General features: G+C 36.0%; 1 protein-coding gene across 1 annotated transcript; it reads right to left on the bottom strand.

Moving 5' to 3' along the window:
- Positions 1-1,328: 1,328 nt before the first annotated feature.
- LOC108195701 (protein REDUCED CHLOROPLAST COVERAGE 1) lies at positions 1,329-15,542 on the bottom strand. Its single transcript, XM_017362674.2, has 24 exons — positions 15,127-15,542; positions 14,935-14,996; positions 14,151-14,243; positions 13,986-14,058; positions 13,581-13,904; positions 13,402-13,466; positions 13,172-13,303; positions 12,528-12,569; positions 11,858-12,379; positions 11,162-11,319; positions 10,359-10,887; positions 10,226-10,288; positions 10,049-10,150; positions 9,168-9,485; positions 8,981-9,073; positions 8,775-8,876; positions 8,494-8,598; positions 8,137-8,270; positions 6,971-7,154; positions 6,554-6,685; positions 5,559-5,671; positions 4,996-5,086; positions 1,976-4,193; positions 1,329-1,613 (listed from the first exon to the last, which is right to left on the bottom strand). Exons 1-23 carry the CDS (start codon positions 15,188-15,190, stop codon positions 2,109-2,111), a joined length of 5,586 nt encoding a protein of 1,861 aa, XP_017218163.1. The 5' UTR covers positions 15,191-15,542; the 3' UTR covers positions 1,329-1,613; positions 1,976-2,108.
- Between the last annotated feature and the right edge of the window lie 392 nt (positions 15,543-15,934).

Here is a 15,934-nt window from a genome sequence, read left to right as displayed (position 1 = left end):
CGATGTTCCGCATAAACTCTGCATTGAGCCATAGCACGTATACGGAATCTCAAGAAAATTACATGGCAAATAATTGAAAAGACGCGTGAAGAATGTTTAAGTGGTTTTGTATAGCCCAGAGATATGTGTACATGAAAGCGAGTGTAAAAGACTTTTGTTAGACAGAATTACTGCACAGGGAACAAAACTACATGACTGCAATTTGACAGAGTATGAGAGTATGAACTTGTGAAGTGACCATTTCAACAGGTAATGTACAAGACCTATACTATATATCAGGTTGATATCATCTTCTAGGTCCTCTGGGGTTCAGGTTCCCAACAGCAGAAAACATCGCTTTACGTTTCTCAGCTAGGCTATATGAATGCAAGAAAGGTGATCTGTAACAAATTAGCTGACTACATAAGTGAGCATGTTTATGTAGGGCTGTTTAACGAACCGAGCTGTTCGCGAACAAGCTCGAGCTCGGCTCGTTAAGAGCTCGTTCGGCTCGGCTCGTTAAGTTAACGAGCTCGAGCTCGAACACAAAAAATTGTTCGTTAAGTAAACGAGCTCGAGCCGAGCTTTTAGTATGTTCGGCTCGAGCTCGGCTCGAGCTCGTTCGGCTCGAGTTCGGCTCGTTAAATCTCGAAAAAATGTAATATTTTCGGGATTTTTTTATAATTTATATATGTTATTGGACTCAGAATTCAACATAATATATATATATTTTAGTGATGTAAACAAAATTTTAGGAAATAATAATTTTATTTGGTTTTTAACAGGCAAGTAGAAGTTTGACTAGTACCGCTAACTAGTGTTTAATCCTAATTTAGTGTTTCAATATTTTAAAAAATATTTTTTACCGATCCAACTGTATGGATGTTAACATATATACATTTTAGTGATATAAACAAAGTTTCAAAAAAATTGAAATTATTAGGTTAGCTATTTTAAGAGTCAACTAGCGGTTTGTCCTTATTTTTTTTCTGGCTCGGCTCGACTCAACTCGACTCGGCTCGGCTCGTATTTGTTCGCGAACAAGCTCGTGTTCGGCTCGTTAGTTAACAAGCCGAGCTTGAACACAATTTTTGTTCGATTAAAAAGCTCGGCTCGGCTCATCAGAAAAAAAATTAAAGCTCGGCTCGGTTCGGTCAAAACTCGGCTCGGCTCGGTTCGTGAACAACTCTATGTTTATGTCATCTTCTCCCTGTTATCGACGGAACTCTTACTGAACATCTAAATTCTAAACTCTATATTTTGGAAACTAAGTGATAAGTTGGCACCAAACCATGTATAACATTTCGATGTGCCATTCTACTGAAACTCCACAAGAAAGGAACCAGACCTAAAAAAATCCGCAGAATCTGATTTTTATTCATTTAAACTACATAAATTCTACATTAGAGCCATTAAAAAGAATTTTGGAATGTCGAATATACAACTAAATCAAATTGAACTTTCAGGTCTATGCTATAAGATATTAAAAACTACACGTCAGTCTTCTATTGCTGTGAATAAAAAAAGCCTTCTATGTTGTGAAGCAGAAAAAAAATAGAAGTGTCTAACTGAACTGTATATTTGCCGAAAAGACAACTCTCAAAATCCGAAGAGCAAAACTTCCTGTAGTAGGCCTGTAAACCAACAAGAAGATTAACAATAAGTTCCTGACAAATCAACTAAGAACTATGACAAGTAAAATATCTATATTTAATTATTCTCGGCAAATCTGAGTTCCAACTAATTATAGTTGAGTGTGATCTAACTAAGATTATTCTTGCAACCAGTTGGAAGATCCAGTTTACTAGAATAAGAGACTCTTCTTTTAAGCAAACATGAGGAATAGGGATGCGCATTAAAAAATTTAGACACTATTTTTTTTCATGAAGATGATGCTTAGAACTGGGCTCTGACCTTCTATGGGAGTTGAGAAGTTTATACAGCAAGCAACAAATTAGAGAGAGTACATTAAAAATACTTGATCTAAAGAACTTACCTTAAAATAATACTAGAGAAGGGTCAGATTTGATGGAGCTCCCTTCCACAAAATCCAGTTTCTTTTGTGTATAGCAGCGGATTTCTCTCTACCTTGTAATCATCCTGCATACTTTTAATATATTAATAAACCCTTACATGGTACCAGGAGTACTTATATCATCTGAAGAAAAGCTGGTAGACTTGGGAGCTTCACTCTCTCTGATTACTCTGCTATATATGACCTTAAAAGACTTGGAATTATGGGGCCGACTAAGTAAACTTATTGGCATTCTCAGAGTTTGTTTGCGGTTTTTTCTTCCCCTTATCAAAATGTTGAAGGTTTTTTCATTGTCAAATCGCCGAGGGTTACTTGATGTGTGATTATCCCCACCGCTTCCAGCATTTTTATTGGGACTATTACTGTCATCTATTGAGTTCTCGGCACATTGAACACCATGCAATTGCAAATCTGGTTTGAGGTCTTCTTGCATAGTTTTTGGTTCTACCCCGGCATTTAGGTTCTCACCAACATCCAATGCTTGGAAAGTTTCGACGGACTTAGTGTGGTTAGTAACATCAACATTAACAGACAAATTCAAACCACTAGAGCTATTAACGTTATTGGATTCTTCCTTCGGAGGCAAAAAGGATTCAGCAATTGGCTCTACAACAGGTGCTGGAACAGAGAACTCCACTGGCTGGCAGCCAGGCCAAACTGGGCCTTGTATGTATTCTGGTGTATTAGGGCTCGTGCTGCGTTGCCATGCAAAATGATTGGGATGAAAGGGGCTGCTAGTTACAGGAAAACTACTGGTTGGTAATGGTTGTGAATGAGTATAAGGAGAAGGGTACACAAATCGCAAAGAGTGTATCATGTTTGGGGTTGGCGGAGGTGATGGGTATGGGTGGTGAGGGGTTGGACACAATGGAGTAGCAGTTGGCCCTGGATGAAGAGGCATGTTCATTGGCCATGGAGCAACAGATGGAACAGCACCAGGACCAGGAGGAAGAACAACATTCAGAGGCAAAGGAGCTACACGTGTAGTAGTCGGCGAAGGATTATATGGAGCTGCCAATGCTGACAGCTTCTTGTTGGGGACTTCTCGAGTATCAATAAAGCATGGAACAGAAGGGTTTTTATCTGAATCCTCCATTCCTTTCAAAGAGGAGTATGAATGATCTTTACCTTCTACACTGCTAGATGGATCCTGCTCAGTGCTCTCTTTTTCTACTTGATTATTTTCAGTAGTGCTCGAATGAGCCATTTCCACAGTAGAAGGAACTACCTCCGGTTGTTCATGCTCATTCCGAACAGTTGAACATGTTTCTTCTGGTTCGGCGACAGTTATAGTCTCAACTTTAGAGTGATCAGTGGAATCAACGATGTCACATGCCTTATCTTCTGCTTTACTGGTTTCTTCATCTCCCACAATGAGTTCATTTTTGTCAGGAAAGTCATCCTGAGACACCCGGATCTGCAGCATTGATATAGTACCAGGTGGTGCTAGTGCTACTTCCTTGTAAGAAGGTGACTTGCCAAGGCTCACTATTGAACTTTTCATTGATACTGGTACAACTTCTTTCTCTGCCGAAACAGGTCTGGCATCTTCTTCCCTACCAATTTTAGATTTCTCTGTAGTAGAATCCTTGGCAGAAGAAACAGACTTCACTCTGTATGCCACAGCTTTCACAATTCTACGACCATATCTTGTACCCTGGTAGGGACTCTTTGCTGAGTGATACTCAACATAAGTTCCTGGAGACAACAATTGTTTCTTTAGCATTTGATACTTACTATTTTGATTGGCACCCCTCGTCCTTGAATAGTCTTGTTCAGAAAGCACATCTTTCTTCTGGTAAGTGTAGACCTTGTTCATAGCTGCTCTCCGCTGTCTTAGTCTTCTCCCATACGAGCGACCTGACCTTGGTCTTTGAACCGGTTGCCACCCATCTTCTCCTTCACCATGTGATTCAAGCGGGACATCATGAGCAATAACATCTTTTTTGGTAGCATTTTCCTCCAAAAAAGGCTGCAACTGAATAGGCTCTTCCTCAGGAGCTTTTTCCTCAAGTGGTTGTTTAAGCTCTACAGGTGGATCTGTAAATTCAACTTTTACATTCGTATCATCTTTAGGTTCAGGAATTTGTTCATTTTCATCCAATGGCTCTTGAAGAACCTCTTTAGGAGATCCCTCTGAACTTGCTAAGCCAAAGTTCTCATACGATTTTTCTTTCAGCTGGAAAACAAGAGAGATGTAAATAAGATGGAGAAAATACAGTTTAAGAGATACACCCGCATATGAGAAATTATACAATAGTGGGTAGTGAATATTACGAGGCAAAAATATTAATTTTCAGAGTGTATGACTTTTAAGTTAAAAATAGTTCCAGACTCTTTAACAACTTTATACTTGTTAGAGAATGACATTAGGTTTCATTTACAATGAGACAGCTCTAGTCATTTTCAGACTTCAGGGTATGTGCCTGTCTGAAGTATATGTCTTTTTTTCCTTATAAAGAATTAAAAATTAAAATGTTGATTAATAAGATTATCTAAAATCTGGTTCTGTAGTACTCAAAAGATTCAAAAAGACTCATGCAAAGTTCGGGAAACTAAGTTATCACTGCAGAAGATTCTTACAAGTTCAACACCAAAGTAATAGGCCTAGTAATTCAGCCACACACATTTTAGGAAATCTCATTATGTAAACCTGGGGCTAGTGCAACTATATACAGTCTCTATTAAACATATGAATAATTTACGTAATTACATATGAACAACTCATGAAATCAAAATCTGATAGATAAAAAGCAAAGAAATTCTAAACAGCATAATATATTCACTGTGCTCGAGAATTAACCCATAATGAAACTTTTCAAATTAACGAGTATTAAATTATTATTATTATTTTTTATTTTTATTATTGTTAGAACTTTGTTTATTAAGTAGAAAGCATACGGATGAAGCAAACCAATTCTCACAGAAAATTAATTGAAAAGTAAAAGAGCAATATGTATATAGCTGAAAGATAAACAGACCTTTGTTATATAGCTTTTCCTCTTTAGCAGTGCAGCATCCTTTCCTTTTCCATCATTGCTTGGGCTGATGTAGTCAAGCAAATCTGATACACTATTAAAGCAAAACAAATTCCAGTTACTTTACTGATAGATACATTCTATACATGAAATAGTTTCTTGTATAAGATTTGTCCAGTAATTTATAGACACAGTGAAGCTCATCAATGCATTATCAGTTTTCTGTCATAAAATCTTAAGCAGGCCTGTTTTTAAAGTTCCTAACTGGGTGGTGGGGTGGGGTGGGTGGGGAGCAGGGCACAAATGTTATGGCTTTGGCATACTGTCTTTTAGTATGTAAATTTCTAACATACTGGAACTGAAGTTACTAGAAGGGAGGATGAGAGTTAAGACAGTAATAAAGACATAACTTTTCCTTTGGAATCCAGAACTCCGATCTGAATACATTAATCTATATTAAGCTGAAGTAATCCCTAGGTGCACGATCAATAGATGCATCTTTGAACTGGGCAAATGCTCAACTACATATGAGGTCAGGTCATATCATCATTGCAAAATAAATATACCTCAAGTGACCTTTGCTGGCAATAGATGCATCAGGTCTTCGGGTCCCATTTCGCGCTGCTTCTTGCTGTTCAAAAGCCTTTGACTCAAAGTACTCCAGCCAAGCGGCAGCATCCTGCAATATATGTTTCTGTTATATTGGTGTCTTAAAAAGGGGTCATTATTCTTTTCTGCCCAGTAAGATTAGTGTCTAGTGGCATATGTTTTTATATGCCCGAACCTACCAAAACCAAATGTTTTATTTTAAAGCATATTTACATCATTAAGGAAGTTATCATAAGTTAATTATAAACAATTAACATATTTAAAGGCCATCAGTTATTTTTAAATTAGTCAATCTATTCAAAAATTTCTACCTTCCAGTGTATAGAAATCATTTATACGGGACCACACAACGACAAAATTCAGGGATACCAACTTTTACAAACACCCAACATCTTTATTGTTGGGACCGGGGAGAGAATGACACACATCTTTTACCTGTATTTAGTTTTGCTTTTCAAACTAATAAAATTAATATATATATATATATGTGTACATCTATATATTAGAATTATGAATCTGATTTAATTATTTGACATGATCATTCTACTGGATACAGAGCTACAAAATCTTATTCTTTGGATAAGATAGTATGTCAAAAAAACAGATTCTATCTACCATAACTGGGCTATTGCTGAGGATGTTCAGACTGTGAGCGCTTAGAAAATTATATTTTTCGGTTATTTAGAAAAACCAAAACTGAACCAAAGTGTGATACTGTTTTATGATTCAGTTTATCACAGTTTAACATGGATTTGTCTCGGCTTCGGGGTTTTTACAGTTAGATTGTTCACCCCTGGTAGGGACTATCCTCTCGTATAAATCCAAGAGATCATTATGCTTTGAATTTCCTAGGTAGTCATGATTTAGTAGATGGCCGTGTATGATGAAGAGGCACTAAATGACAGTCACTAGTGTTGAGAATATCTGCAAACCTAACAAACATAGCAGGTACCTGTGTGCGCAGGTCATCTGGGCCCAGCTTTGCTCTGAGTATTTGCAAGGTTGTTTGTTCATGTTGAACACTCAAAGGATAAGCTTCCATCAAGGATAGTGCAATTGCTATAGCATGGTAACTTGCTGCTGTCTGCAAAACATTTTAAAGCCATAAGAAAATCATTAATCAAAGGTAAAAACAGCAGATTTAAAAGCGGAATGAAAGTACAAATACTGTAGAGCAAGTAATATGGGATTACATGACTTGAGCCAATTATTTCTAGCAACAAACACAACAGAAAATAAATGTATGTGAGTTTTTATAATAGAAACATAGCTGTTTCTGAGATCACATTAGCAAATATCTCATTAAAGAACATAAGTTTCAAGACCAGAATTACAGGGCAGACTATAAACATAAATCAACGAAAGTAACCTGTATATGGTCTGGACCAAGTAATCGTTGGTTACACTTCAGTGCTTTATGGAGATATCTAAGGGCAACATGTACATTTCCAAGGCCCTCCTCCATCATAGCTACATTGATGTATGTTGCAGCAGTGTTTGGATGAGATGGGCCACACGTGAGATGTAACAGATACAGTGCACGCTTCACATACCTTTACATGGACAAGAAGATATGTAAAATAAAGAAAAAAATATGCAAAAGTGAACAATACTCTTCTACATGAAAACTTATCAGCAACGACCCCTGACAAACAAAGTGATATATTCTCAGTCTCAGAAATCACCTTCAAACAAACTTAAATTTTATATATTAAGAAGTTACAATTATAATCATAGAAAAATGGCGAAAATTTTGGCAAAAATAGACCATAAAAAAACAAGAACTATGAGTCTATATCACTCAATTGGAACACATAAACCGTTAATCAAAACTTAAAAGTCCTTGCTTGCATAAATCTAGTCAAGTCCTAGTAAGGTTATAGTTCCTACTTGCCTCTATTTATCTAGCTGGCTAAAATTGCAAAAAAGGAAGAAGTTATTAATTCATTGCTTCATTTGCATGCTAAATGCTCAGATAGACATAATAATCTAGCCCGATCTACACAACTGGAGAAATTTACTATATTAGTTCTGCTAAATTTACATTATAGATACTGTCGATTTATGCTCCCGGTATGAGCCTGGATTTGCATAAATTGGTCATACAATTTTAAGGAGATGTGTTATCATGTGTCTTGAAGTATATACGGTTATTAATATGATGAAAATATAGACATTAAATTAATTTATCTGATTTTTATCTCAACTAGGTTTCAATTGCAAATTACACAGGGGTAGCTATCCAAGTTACTCTATCAAGAACCAAATCATTGGTTTCACCTAAATTAAGTATTCCCACAAAGCTAGGGAATGAGGGAAGTTGTAACTCCATACTTATAGCTACAACCCACAAAAATATTTCTTATGATTGTTGTTGAAGTTTACAACAGTACAGCAGTAATGAAAAGAACATGAACTGGCACATCTGTAACTCAGATCAGCAACATCTAGTCAGCAATGGTGAACAACTAAGCATGGAAGTTCATAAATAATAGTTCAGATTAACTGATATTGTCCAAAGGAAACAAAACATACTTGAGAGCAAGTTCCGTATGCTGGAGTCTGTAATAAAAAACAGCAAGGTCTCCATAACTCTTCATCGTATCTGGATGATCTAGTCCTAATTCTCTTTCATTGATATCCAATGCCTTTTGCTGATAGATTGTAGCCTGTAATAGATGTTTATATATATCAGCTACATTATAATTTAGATTTTTTTGGACTCGGACATATAAAATAGTTATGAATTAAATTTTGGCGGCTAATACATAAGAAAATAACCAGCAGCTTGCTTAGTCAAAGATATAGGGATTTTTAGTGACTGTCTGGCAATAATTTCTCTTTACTTTTAGAAATTAAATCTAAATAGCAAAGACCAAATTTATAGAAGACCTGATTAAAGTCTCCTGTATGATACAAAACTACAGCAAGAAGACTGTAAGCTCCTGCAGTCATCCTGTGGTAGGGACCACAAACTGCAACCAGCTTCGCAAGAGCCTGAAAATGCCAGTGAAACACACAACACCATTAACCAGTTTGACAGGATACTGGATAAATAAACATAGAATAGTAGATACTAAGATGTATTCTTGGCTTTAGTCAAGGTTATCCATACTTTAGCTAAATCAATTTGTAACACAAAGTCATAATCAAAGCATTCGCAGACAGAATACCTTTGTCCCGTAGCTGACTGCATCTTCAAGCTTTCCCTTATCTAGAGCTGTTTTTGATGATTCCAGGAGTTGTCGACCATCAGCAGAAGAACATGCTGCTTGCTGCAAGAGGCCAAGAAACAGGGAACACAATAATGTATCCACTATCTTAGGTAGGTAAAACTCAAGCTAATCACCCTAGTTAAAAGCATTCCGTGCTTCTTTACCTTATGAACCGGTACTAGGCTAACAATGTCTATTTTACGGAAAGGTTGAGGAGAATCCATATCATAATCCCTTGGAACTAGTTCAATACCCACCTATATATTATCGCAAGAATGAGAATCTATAGATCCACAGTGTATCCCAAAAGGTTAAGAAAAAACCAAATACCAAAAGGTTAAAAAAAAATACCTTATGGCATAGCCCACGAAGAATTGCAAATTTCCTTACATCTTTGTAATTCATGATGCTAAGATCCCATTCATAACGTTTCTTTAAAAATACCTCTAGCCATCTCCAGATTAGTGGATCAACCCCGCAAAGTTGACCAGATTGATCACCCTCGGATACTCCAAGCATCAAGTTCAATGCAGCAGAAATCACCCCAGCCATATCATGTGTATTAACAGTAGTGGCAATCACAGCCTGGAGAACATGCTTAAATGCCCGTACAATCATCTCATGAATACACAGAGACTGCACGTGTGATAACTTTTCTGATAGCTTGACCTGTTTAGAAGAAAGCATTATCATGTGACATAATCGATAGCAGGCAAATATATTTCTGAGTGAGTACATTTGGTATTAAACTTTGAGGATGGATACACAATGGTAGAGTAAAGAATTTTTTATTTGAGTCTCACAATATCGAATTGTGAAAACAATTAAGACGTAATATCATAAGCTTGGAGTGAAGATGAGAGCTTTCCTAGTTAACATTGTTATGACTGCTTAGGATTGAGATCCAGGACAAATATTCAGACATTATACATGATATTACAAAACAGGTTGTGGTAAAAAAAGAACAATGTGTGTGTGAGAGAGAGAAACTAAAACTATGGACCCCAATCAGTGCACAGGAAAATAGCATGACTTATGGCACTCTTATGGTGGCACCCTTATGTTGCAAAATGTGCACAAGATACCAGAGTACACGATATTGAAGTCAAAGTTTGACAAGGAAGCATTTTTCCCCTAAAAAAATACAGATTAAAGGATTTTGAAAGCTGCAAGGCATAATCAAATGTTGAATAGATGATAGGATTTTAGAGTCTGGGTCACCAAACACTTACCACTTGTCCTAGAGAACGCATCCGAAGACCTCGTGTGTGCATGAAATCAGTAAGAGTCCTTCCATCAACTGGGGAGAGTTCCAACGAACCAAAATCGGCAACCTACAATTTATACAATGATTACGTTGAAAAGTTTATGCTCACAAAATCTTAAAATAACATAATTTCTGAACTTACCAGTTTCGGAAGTGCAACCTCGTCATAATATTTTCGAGACAAATTAATCAGCTCTTGCAAAGACTGTCAAAACAATAGTCAGTAACTAATACCTGAGTTGTAAAAAATATACTACAAATTTAAAGAAAAAAACCTTGCAGTGTAGTCCAGTTTCTGACTCTTTTAGTCTAGTAAAGGCATCATCAGTTATCAATCTCCGCAATTCTACCTCATTTTCATTGGCATTCACCTCCTGTTGCGACGCCGGAGAAGGAAGAACCACATTGTCTACTTCTCCATTGACATCACTTGCGGTCATACTCAAGTTGTCAGGCTGCAGGTTATCTTTACTACCAACAATGTTCTTTTTGTATTTTAGGGATCGGAGCGATGTACCAAGCCCCTCAACCTTCACCTCGTTTTTGGTTTTCTCAGAAGACAGCTTCTTTTCTTTGTCCGATTTTTTCTGATCTTGCAAATGTTGTATCCAGCAAGCTCCAAGTTCCCATCTAGTGAATGTATGCCCTTTCTGTTCCTCTTCATCAAGCTTACTGAGGCTCTCCTTTAAAAGATCTTTTACGAATTCCCGGTCAGAACTTAGTTCAACATGATTCAAATTCTGTAAATCTAGTAAAGTTTTGTTATCTTCAGGAACTGATTTTTTATGAAGAAGCTTTCTCAAACTGCAAGAAACAAAGAATTACAACTTACCCAATAAGTGCACTTGAAATGAGTAACATACAGAACTATTGTGTGGCTAATTCAATTGTGATATGTACGAGGTTATATGCATGATACCGGTTAAGATGTATGATTTTAAATACTGACAAAAATGAAGGGGAAATAGAAAATTCTACTGGACAAAACACATTGCACCAAATAAAGAAATAAGAGCAAAGCAGCAAGTACAAGGTTTCTGAATCTATATGTTATTTAGACAGGTCACTTTGTACCAACCTGTTGATATTGAGGGCACAGGCACCACCATCAGGTTGATCATGAAGCTCAGGATTTTCTGATGGAGGACCTAATTTGGTGTTGGCACTCACCACAACTTTCACAACAGCAATGTAACCACAATATCTTACATTCACAACCCCCAAAGTGGATATATCCTGCATTGAATATCAAAAGTCTGCTCAGCTTGTCTTAAATTGAGCCACTTTAGTTTACTTAAACAAATCTATGACAAAACGCCTAGAGACCACTTCAGTGGTATGTGATATGTCATGGTACCATAATTTGGTTGACACATCTACTTATTTATTTTTATTATCTAACATTCACCACAAAATATATATTATACGATTTATTTAATTTTTGCACTAGAAAATCTAGATACCATATTAATCATTAAATGAAAAATCTATATTAACATCTATTACTCCCTAAGTCTTTATGAAAAGCTAAAAACTCATTTTAGTTTTAGACAGTACATCATGGCACAATAGTTCTATATTTTACTTCATCGTAATGTTAAGCGTCAAATAGTTAATGTACATGATAAATTTTAGAAACTTATTGTATTTTAATCATAATTTTTAACAAAAAGGTTAAACTTGACTTGCACCAGTTATCTGCTAGTAAAATTGAAACAAAAAACACCAAAGCCATATAGTTCTCAAGACAATAAAAATTTAATGATGTCCTTACATGAGCAGCTGTATTTTCATCAGCAGTGATCCCTTTCAGAAGGTTTCTTTCATCCAATTTGTTCTGTTCTACTCCGGTTGTGTGAGTTCCATCAATTTTAGTATCCAACTTGCAGCTAGCATTGAGAGCATCTCTCATGACAGTTATACTCAAGTCCCCAACTCTCTCTGTATAAGTTTCATCTTTTACATCTGAACCATTTAAACTTGTTTTTTCCATTATATGTTGCACGGAAGAAATGCCTCGAAAGATGGCAACATCGACAAATAGGCTGTGTAGAATAAAAGCTTTTCTGTCTCGAATCTGCCTCTCCTCAGCTGTCTTGCAAGGCATGGATGCCACAAACAAAAATTCATTAGCCCAAGGTAGCAAATCACTTTTGTCATCTCTTCGGAAACCACCCCCATCTCCTCCCCATGTTTCATCCTCCATGGGAAGAGGAGGAAAAACTGATGGTAAATGTGAAGCAACAGGAGGGATGAGCCATGTATTGGCTCTGAAGCCATAGGGCAGATTCCCAAACTACAAACAAAATCAATAAATTTGCTAAGAACACTACTGCTTGCATAGTTAAGTTAGCGTGAAAGAGGGCGTATTAGAAAACATATGAAGATCAGTTTAAACTTCAAAGGCAGACCATAAACAGGAGATTCAAAAAACTGATATTTACCTTATTGCGTTCCGAAAATGCTTTTATAAGATCATCATATGCCTGAATAGGTACAGAACGTGTCAAAACTTCAGAAAGTTTATTGGTCATTACGATGCATAAATTAAGCAACCATCTTATGCACAACTCCATTTTGTGAAAAGCATTAAGGCCTAGAAATCAACTCTTCAATAAAATCCTTCCGCCAAGGAAAAAGATGTAAATATAGCTTTGCAGGCATTACCAACATTTTATCTTATGAAACACAATACACTAATGTGAAGTCAGAACTCAATCATAGATCTGCACTCAAGTTACGCATTAAATAAACTAGATCTCGCCAATGATCCTAAACAATCATCAATAAGCCAATACTAACTTGACTCCAGATAAAGTTGGAATAACATCGAAAAGAGCTTAGCTTAAGTAACCACCAAGAGTAACAAAATAACATGCAAACAGTTAATAAGCATCATAGCATATGAATATGATCAATAATTCATATTAATAAGCCAATGCTGACCGAACAATATAAAACCTTAGAGCAATATTTGTATGAATCTAGTATAACCACCAAGGTTTATAAACTAACATGGAAAAATTAATTAGCATAAGAGCATAAAAAATGATCAACAATACATATTATCATAAAGAGTCGTACTAACTTTATCAAAAGCTCGATTAAGTTGTCGTAAAAGATCAACAAGGTTGTGGCATAAGATTCGGTGCTTTCCAACAATGTAAAATCCTTTTCGACAAACTTCAACATTGATCAGCTTCCCATTGCAAACTTTCACCTGTAGAATTTGTAACAACACATCAATCGTTGTACTATTAATTATAGATTGAAAAACTTGCAACAAAAATATCTAATGGCAGATAGACATGCACTTACTTCAAGAGAGAAAAGATGATCAACAAAAATGTCATCATTTTGTTGTCTCTCTACCTTCCTTATAACTGCAATCATTACACATTTTTCGAGTCAGAACAAAACGTGCAGAGCACACACGCTAAAGCTGTTCTCACTTGGAGAGGGAGAGAGAGGGGGAGAGAGAGAGAGAGAGGACTAACATTGGAGTGGAGGAGTGAGATGAGAAAGCGAGAAAAACTCATAAAAGCTACCGAGCTTCGGAGACGAGTTGCCTAACTCTCCATCACCATCTACCGGCACGTCTTTCGATGCCGGAGGTGGTGGAGGTGGCACTGATGAGTCTTTCTTCGGCGGCGGAGACGTTCGTTTCCGTTGCGACTTTTTCGAGACCTTGCTATCCTGCGCCGCCGGAGTAGTCTCGCCGGGATCTTCTTTTTTCACCGACGGGCCAAAGCTGGTTGTGCAAGCAACTATGTCTAACAACCTTCTAACATGCGCCGTTGCACTCCGCTCATCATAGTCCTCTGTCAAGGGTAAAATAGACAATTTAATCTCAATAAAAACGACGTCGGTGAGCTAAACGTAAATAAATAAATTATATTCACCTTCGGTTAGAGTGAGTATGCAGGGCTTCAGTGCGGCAACGTCCACGGTATCTTTCAACCGTGGCCCTCTTATCTGTTTGAGGGACAAAACGGTAAATTAAAGAAATTGTTATTTATATTAATATTTCATAAAAAGTTTTTAGGAAATTACAAATGAAGCCTTACCTCATGAGATAAGGAGAAATTGGTGATGTTGCAAGTTAACGTGTTCACAGATAATAGTCGGCGAATGTCTATAATCCTGTCCGTTGATATCCCCTGATAAAAAAATTACATTAATTATTGTACTTTATAATTCTTTCAAATATAAAAGATTCAAGAATAGAAATATTGAAGATTCAAGGGCAAAGATGGAAAAGACATAGGTCACAAATTCATGCGCGCAATTTTGAATTTAAGAACAGTGTTCCTACTTCTTAGTTGCCCAATTATTTTCTGATTTGTATAATTATTTGATTAAATTATTATAAAAGTACAATAAACAAGTTGTATAATTTTATAATATTTCAATTTGAATTGAATAAATATAAAAATCCAAACATGTCGTTGTAACGTGTAAATAAAATCTCTGAAAGAAGATAACAATTGTTCAGACTTATACGACTATCTTAATATTCTCAACTGTCTAGACTTGTACGACATTATCTTAATATTCTTAGTTTTTAACTTAGATTTGAAAATAACTATAATATATTTGGTAGTTTTCTTCTGTTTTATATCCAAGCATGTTTATCTATTCAAATTTTCTTAAATTAATTTAAATAAATATATTTTGAGTTTGAGAAGATAAATAAGTGGAGATTATTTATATCTTTACTGTTTCAGAATTGACAATGAAACATGCAAACTGCATGATAAGGTTCCACATGTCCAAATTGGAACAAGCAGATGGTTACTAAAAATGAGTTTCACAAAAATATTATCAAGAAGTTGAGCAAAAACAGCAAACCTTTAAAACCACTTGAAGCTCATCAGGAAGATTGACAGTGATGTCAATTACAACAGGAAGAACTGCAAATTAAGCCCGGATTATTAGTTCAATCTTGAATTAAAACTAATCCAATGTCACTAATGAAGTGAAAAATCAAATGTTTTGATATATATTCTTAAAAGTTAACAAGTGAAGAATGTATATATATACCCTTCTCTTCTTTCTTCTTCTTGTCTCCTTTTGTCTTGCCTCTGCCATTCTTGTTCGGTGCCATTTTAGCTCAGCCAACAAAGCCTTAACTTCGCAAATAGAGAATTCTACTAACTTCGACGAAAACAATGGTGGAAGCTTATTAATGAGTAAACGATTATTACCAGAAAAAAAGACGGCGAGAACAGAATTTATTGATATGACAAGTACTAAGAAGTACCAATGAGTTGATAGAGAAGGCTCATTAATTTACAGTACAGGCACAGCAGAAGTGCAGAACCCTTGTGTAAATATGTTTATTTTGTATTTATCAAATAAATATAAGCATTAAAACAGAGTAGGTGAAGATATGAGAAAGTATATAACTTGAAGTTTATTGAAGAGATGAACAAGGAGTTTGAAATGAAGCTGTGAGTAGCTCGAGCTGAAAAGAAAATGAAGAAGATATAGAGAGATGAAGCGAGATTGTGAGGATGATAAGGAAGGAAGGGTCAAGATTTAAGGGTCAGATATATCTATGGCATTATATGGCAGTTTTTCTGGCCTGGCTGCAATGAAATTTATACTTTCCCACACCAAAAAGTCTTAATTGCCAAGGTTAATTTTCCAAAAAACAAATCTTTGAAATTATTGCATTTTATATTTGTATGTATTATATTGAGATTCTGGATGGAATAATGAGAAGGGCTTTATTGTAAATTGGATGGAATACTATATTTGGAGTTTTGCAAGATAACAAGCAGGCATTCAATTTTTAGGAAATAATTAATTTGTGATTTAAAAAGGCTCTGCTCTGCAGCTCTGTCTA

The sequence above is a fragment of the Daucus carota genome, chromosome 7 (assembly GCF_001625215.2).
Source record: "Daucus carota subsp. sativus chromosome 7, DH1 v3.0, whole genome shotgun sequence".
In the NCBI taxonomy this organism is placed as follows: domain Eukaryota; kingdom Viridiplantae; phylum Streptophyta; class Magnoliopsida; order Apiales; family Apiaceae; genus Daucus; species Daucus carota.
The sequence above is the reverse complement of the archived record's forward strand: the minus strand, read 5'-3'. Positions and strand labels throughout refer to the sequence as shown.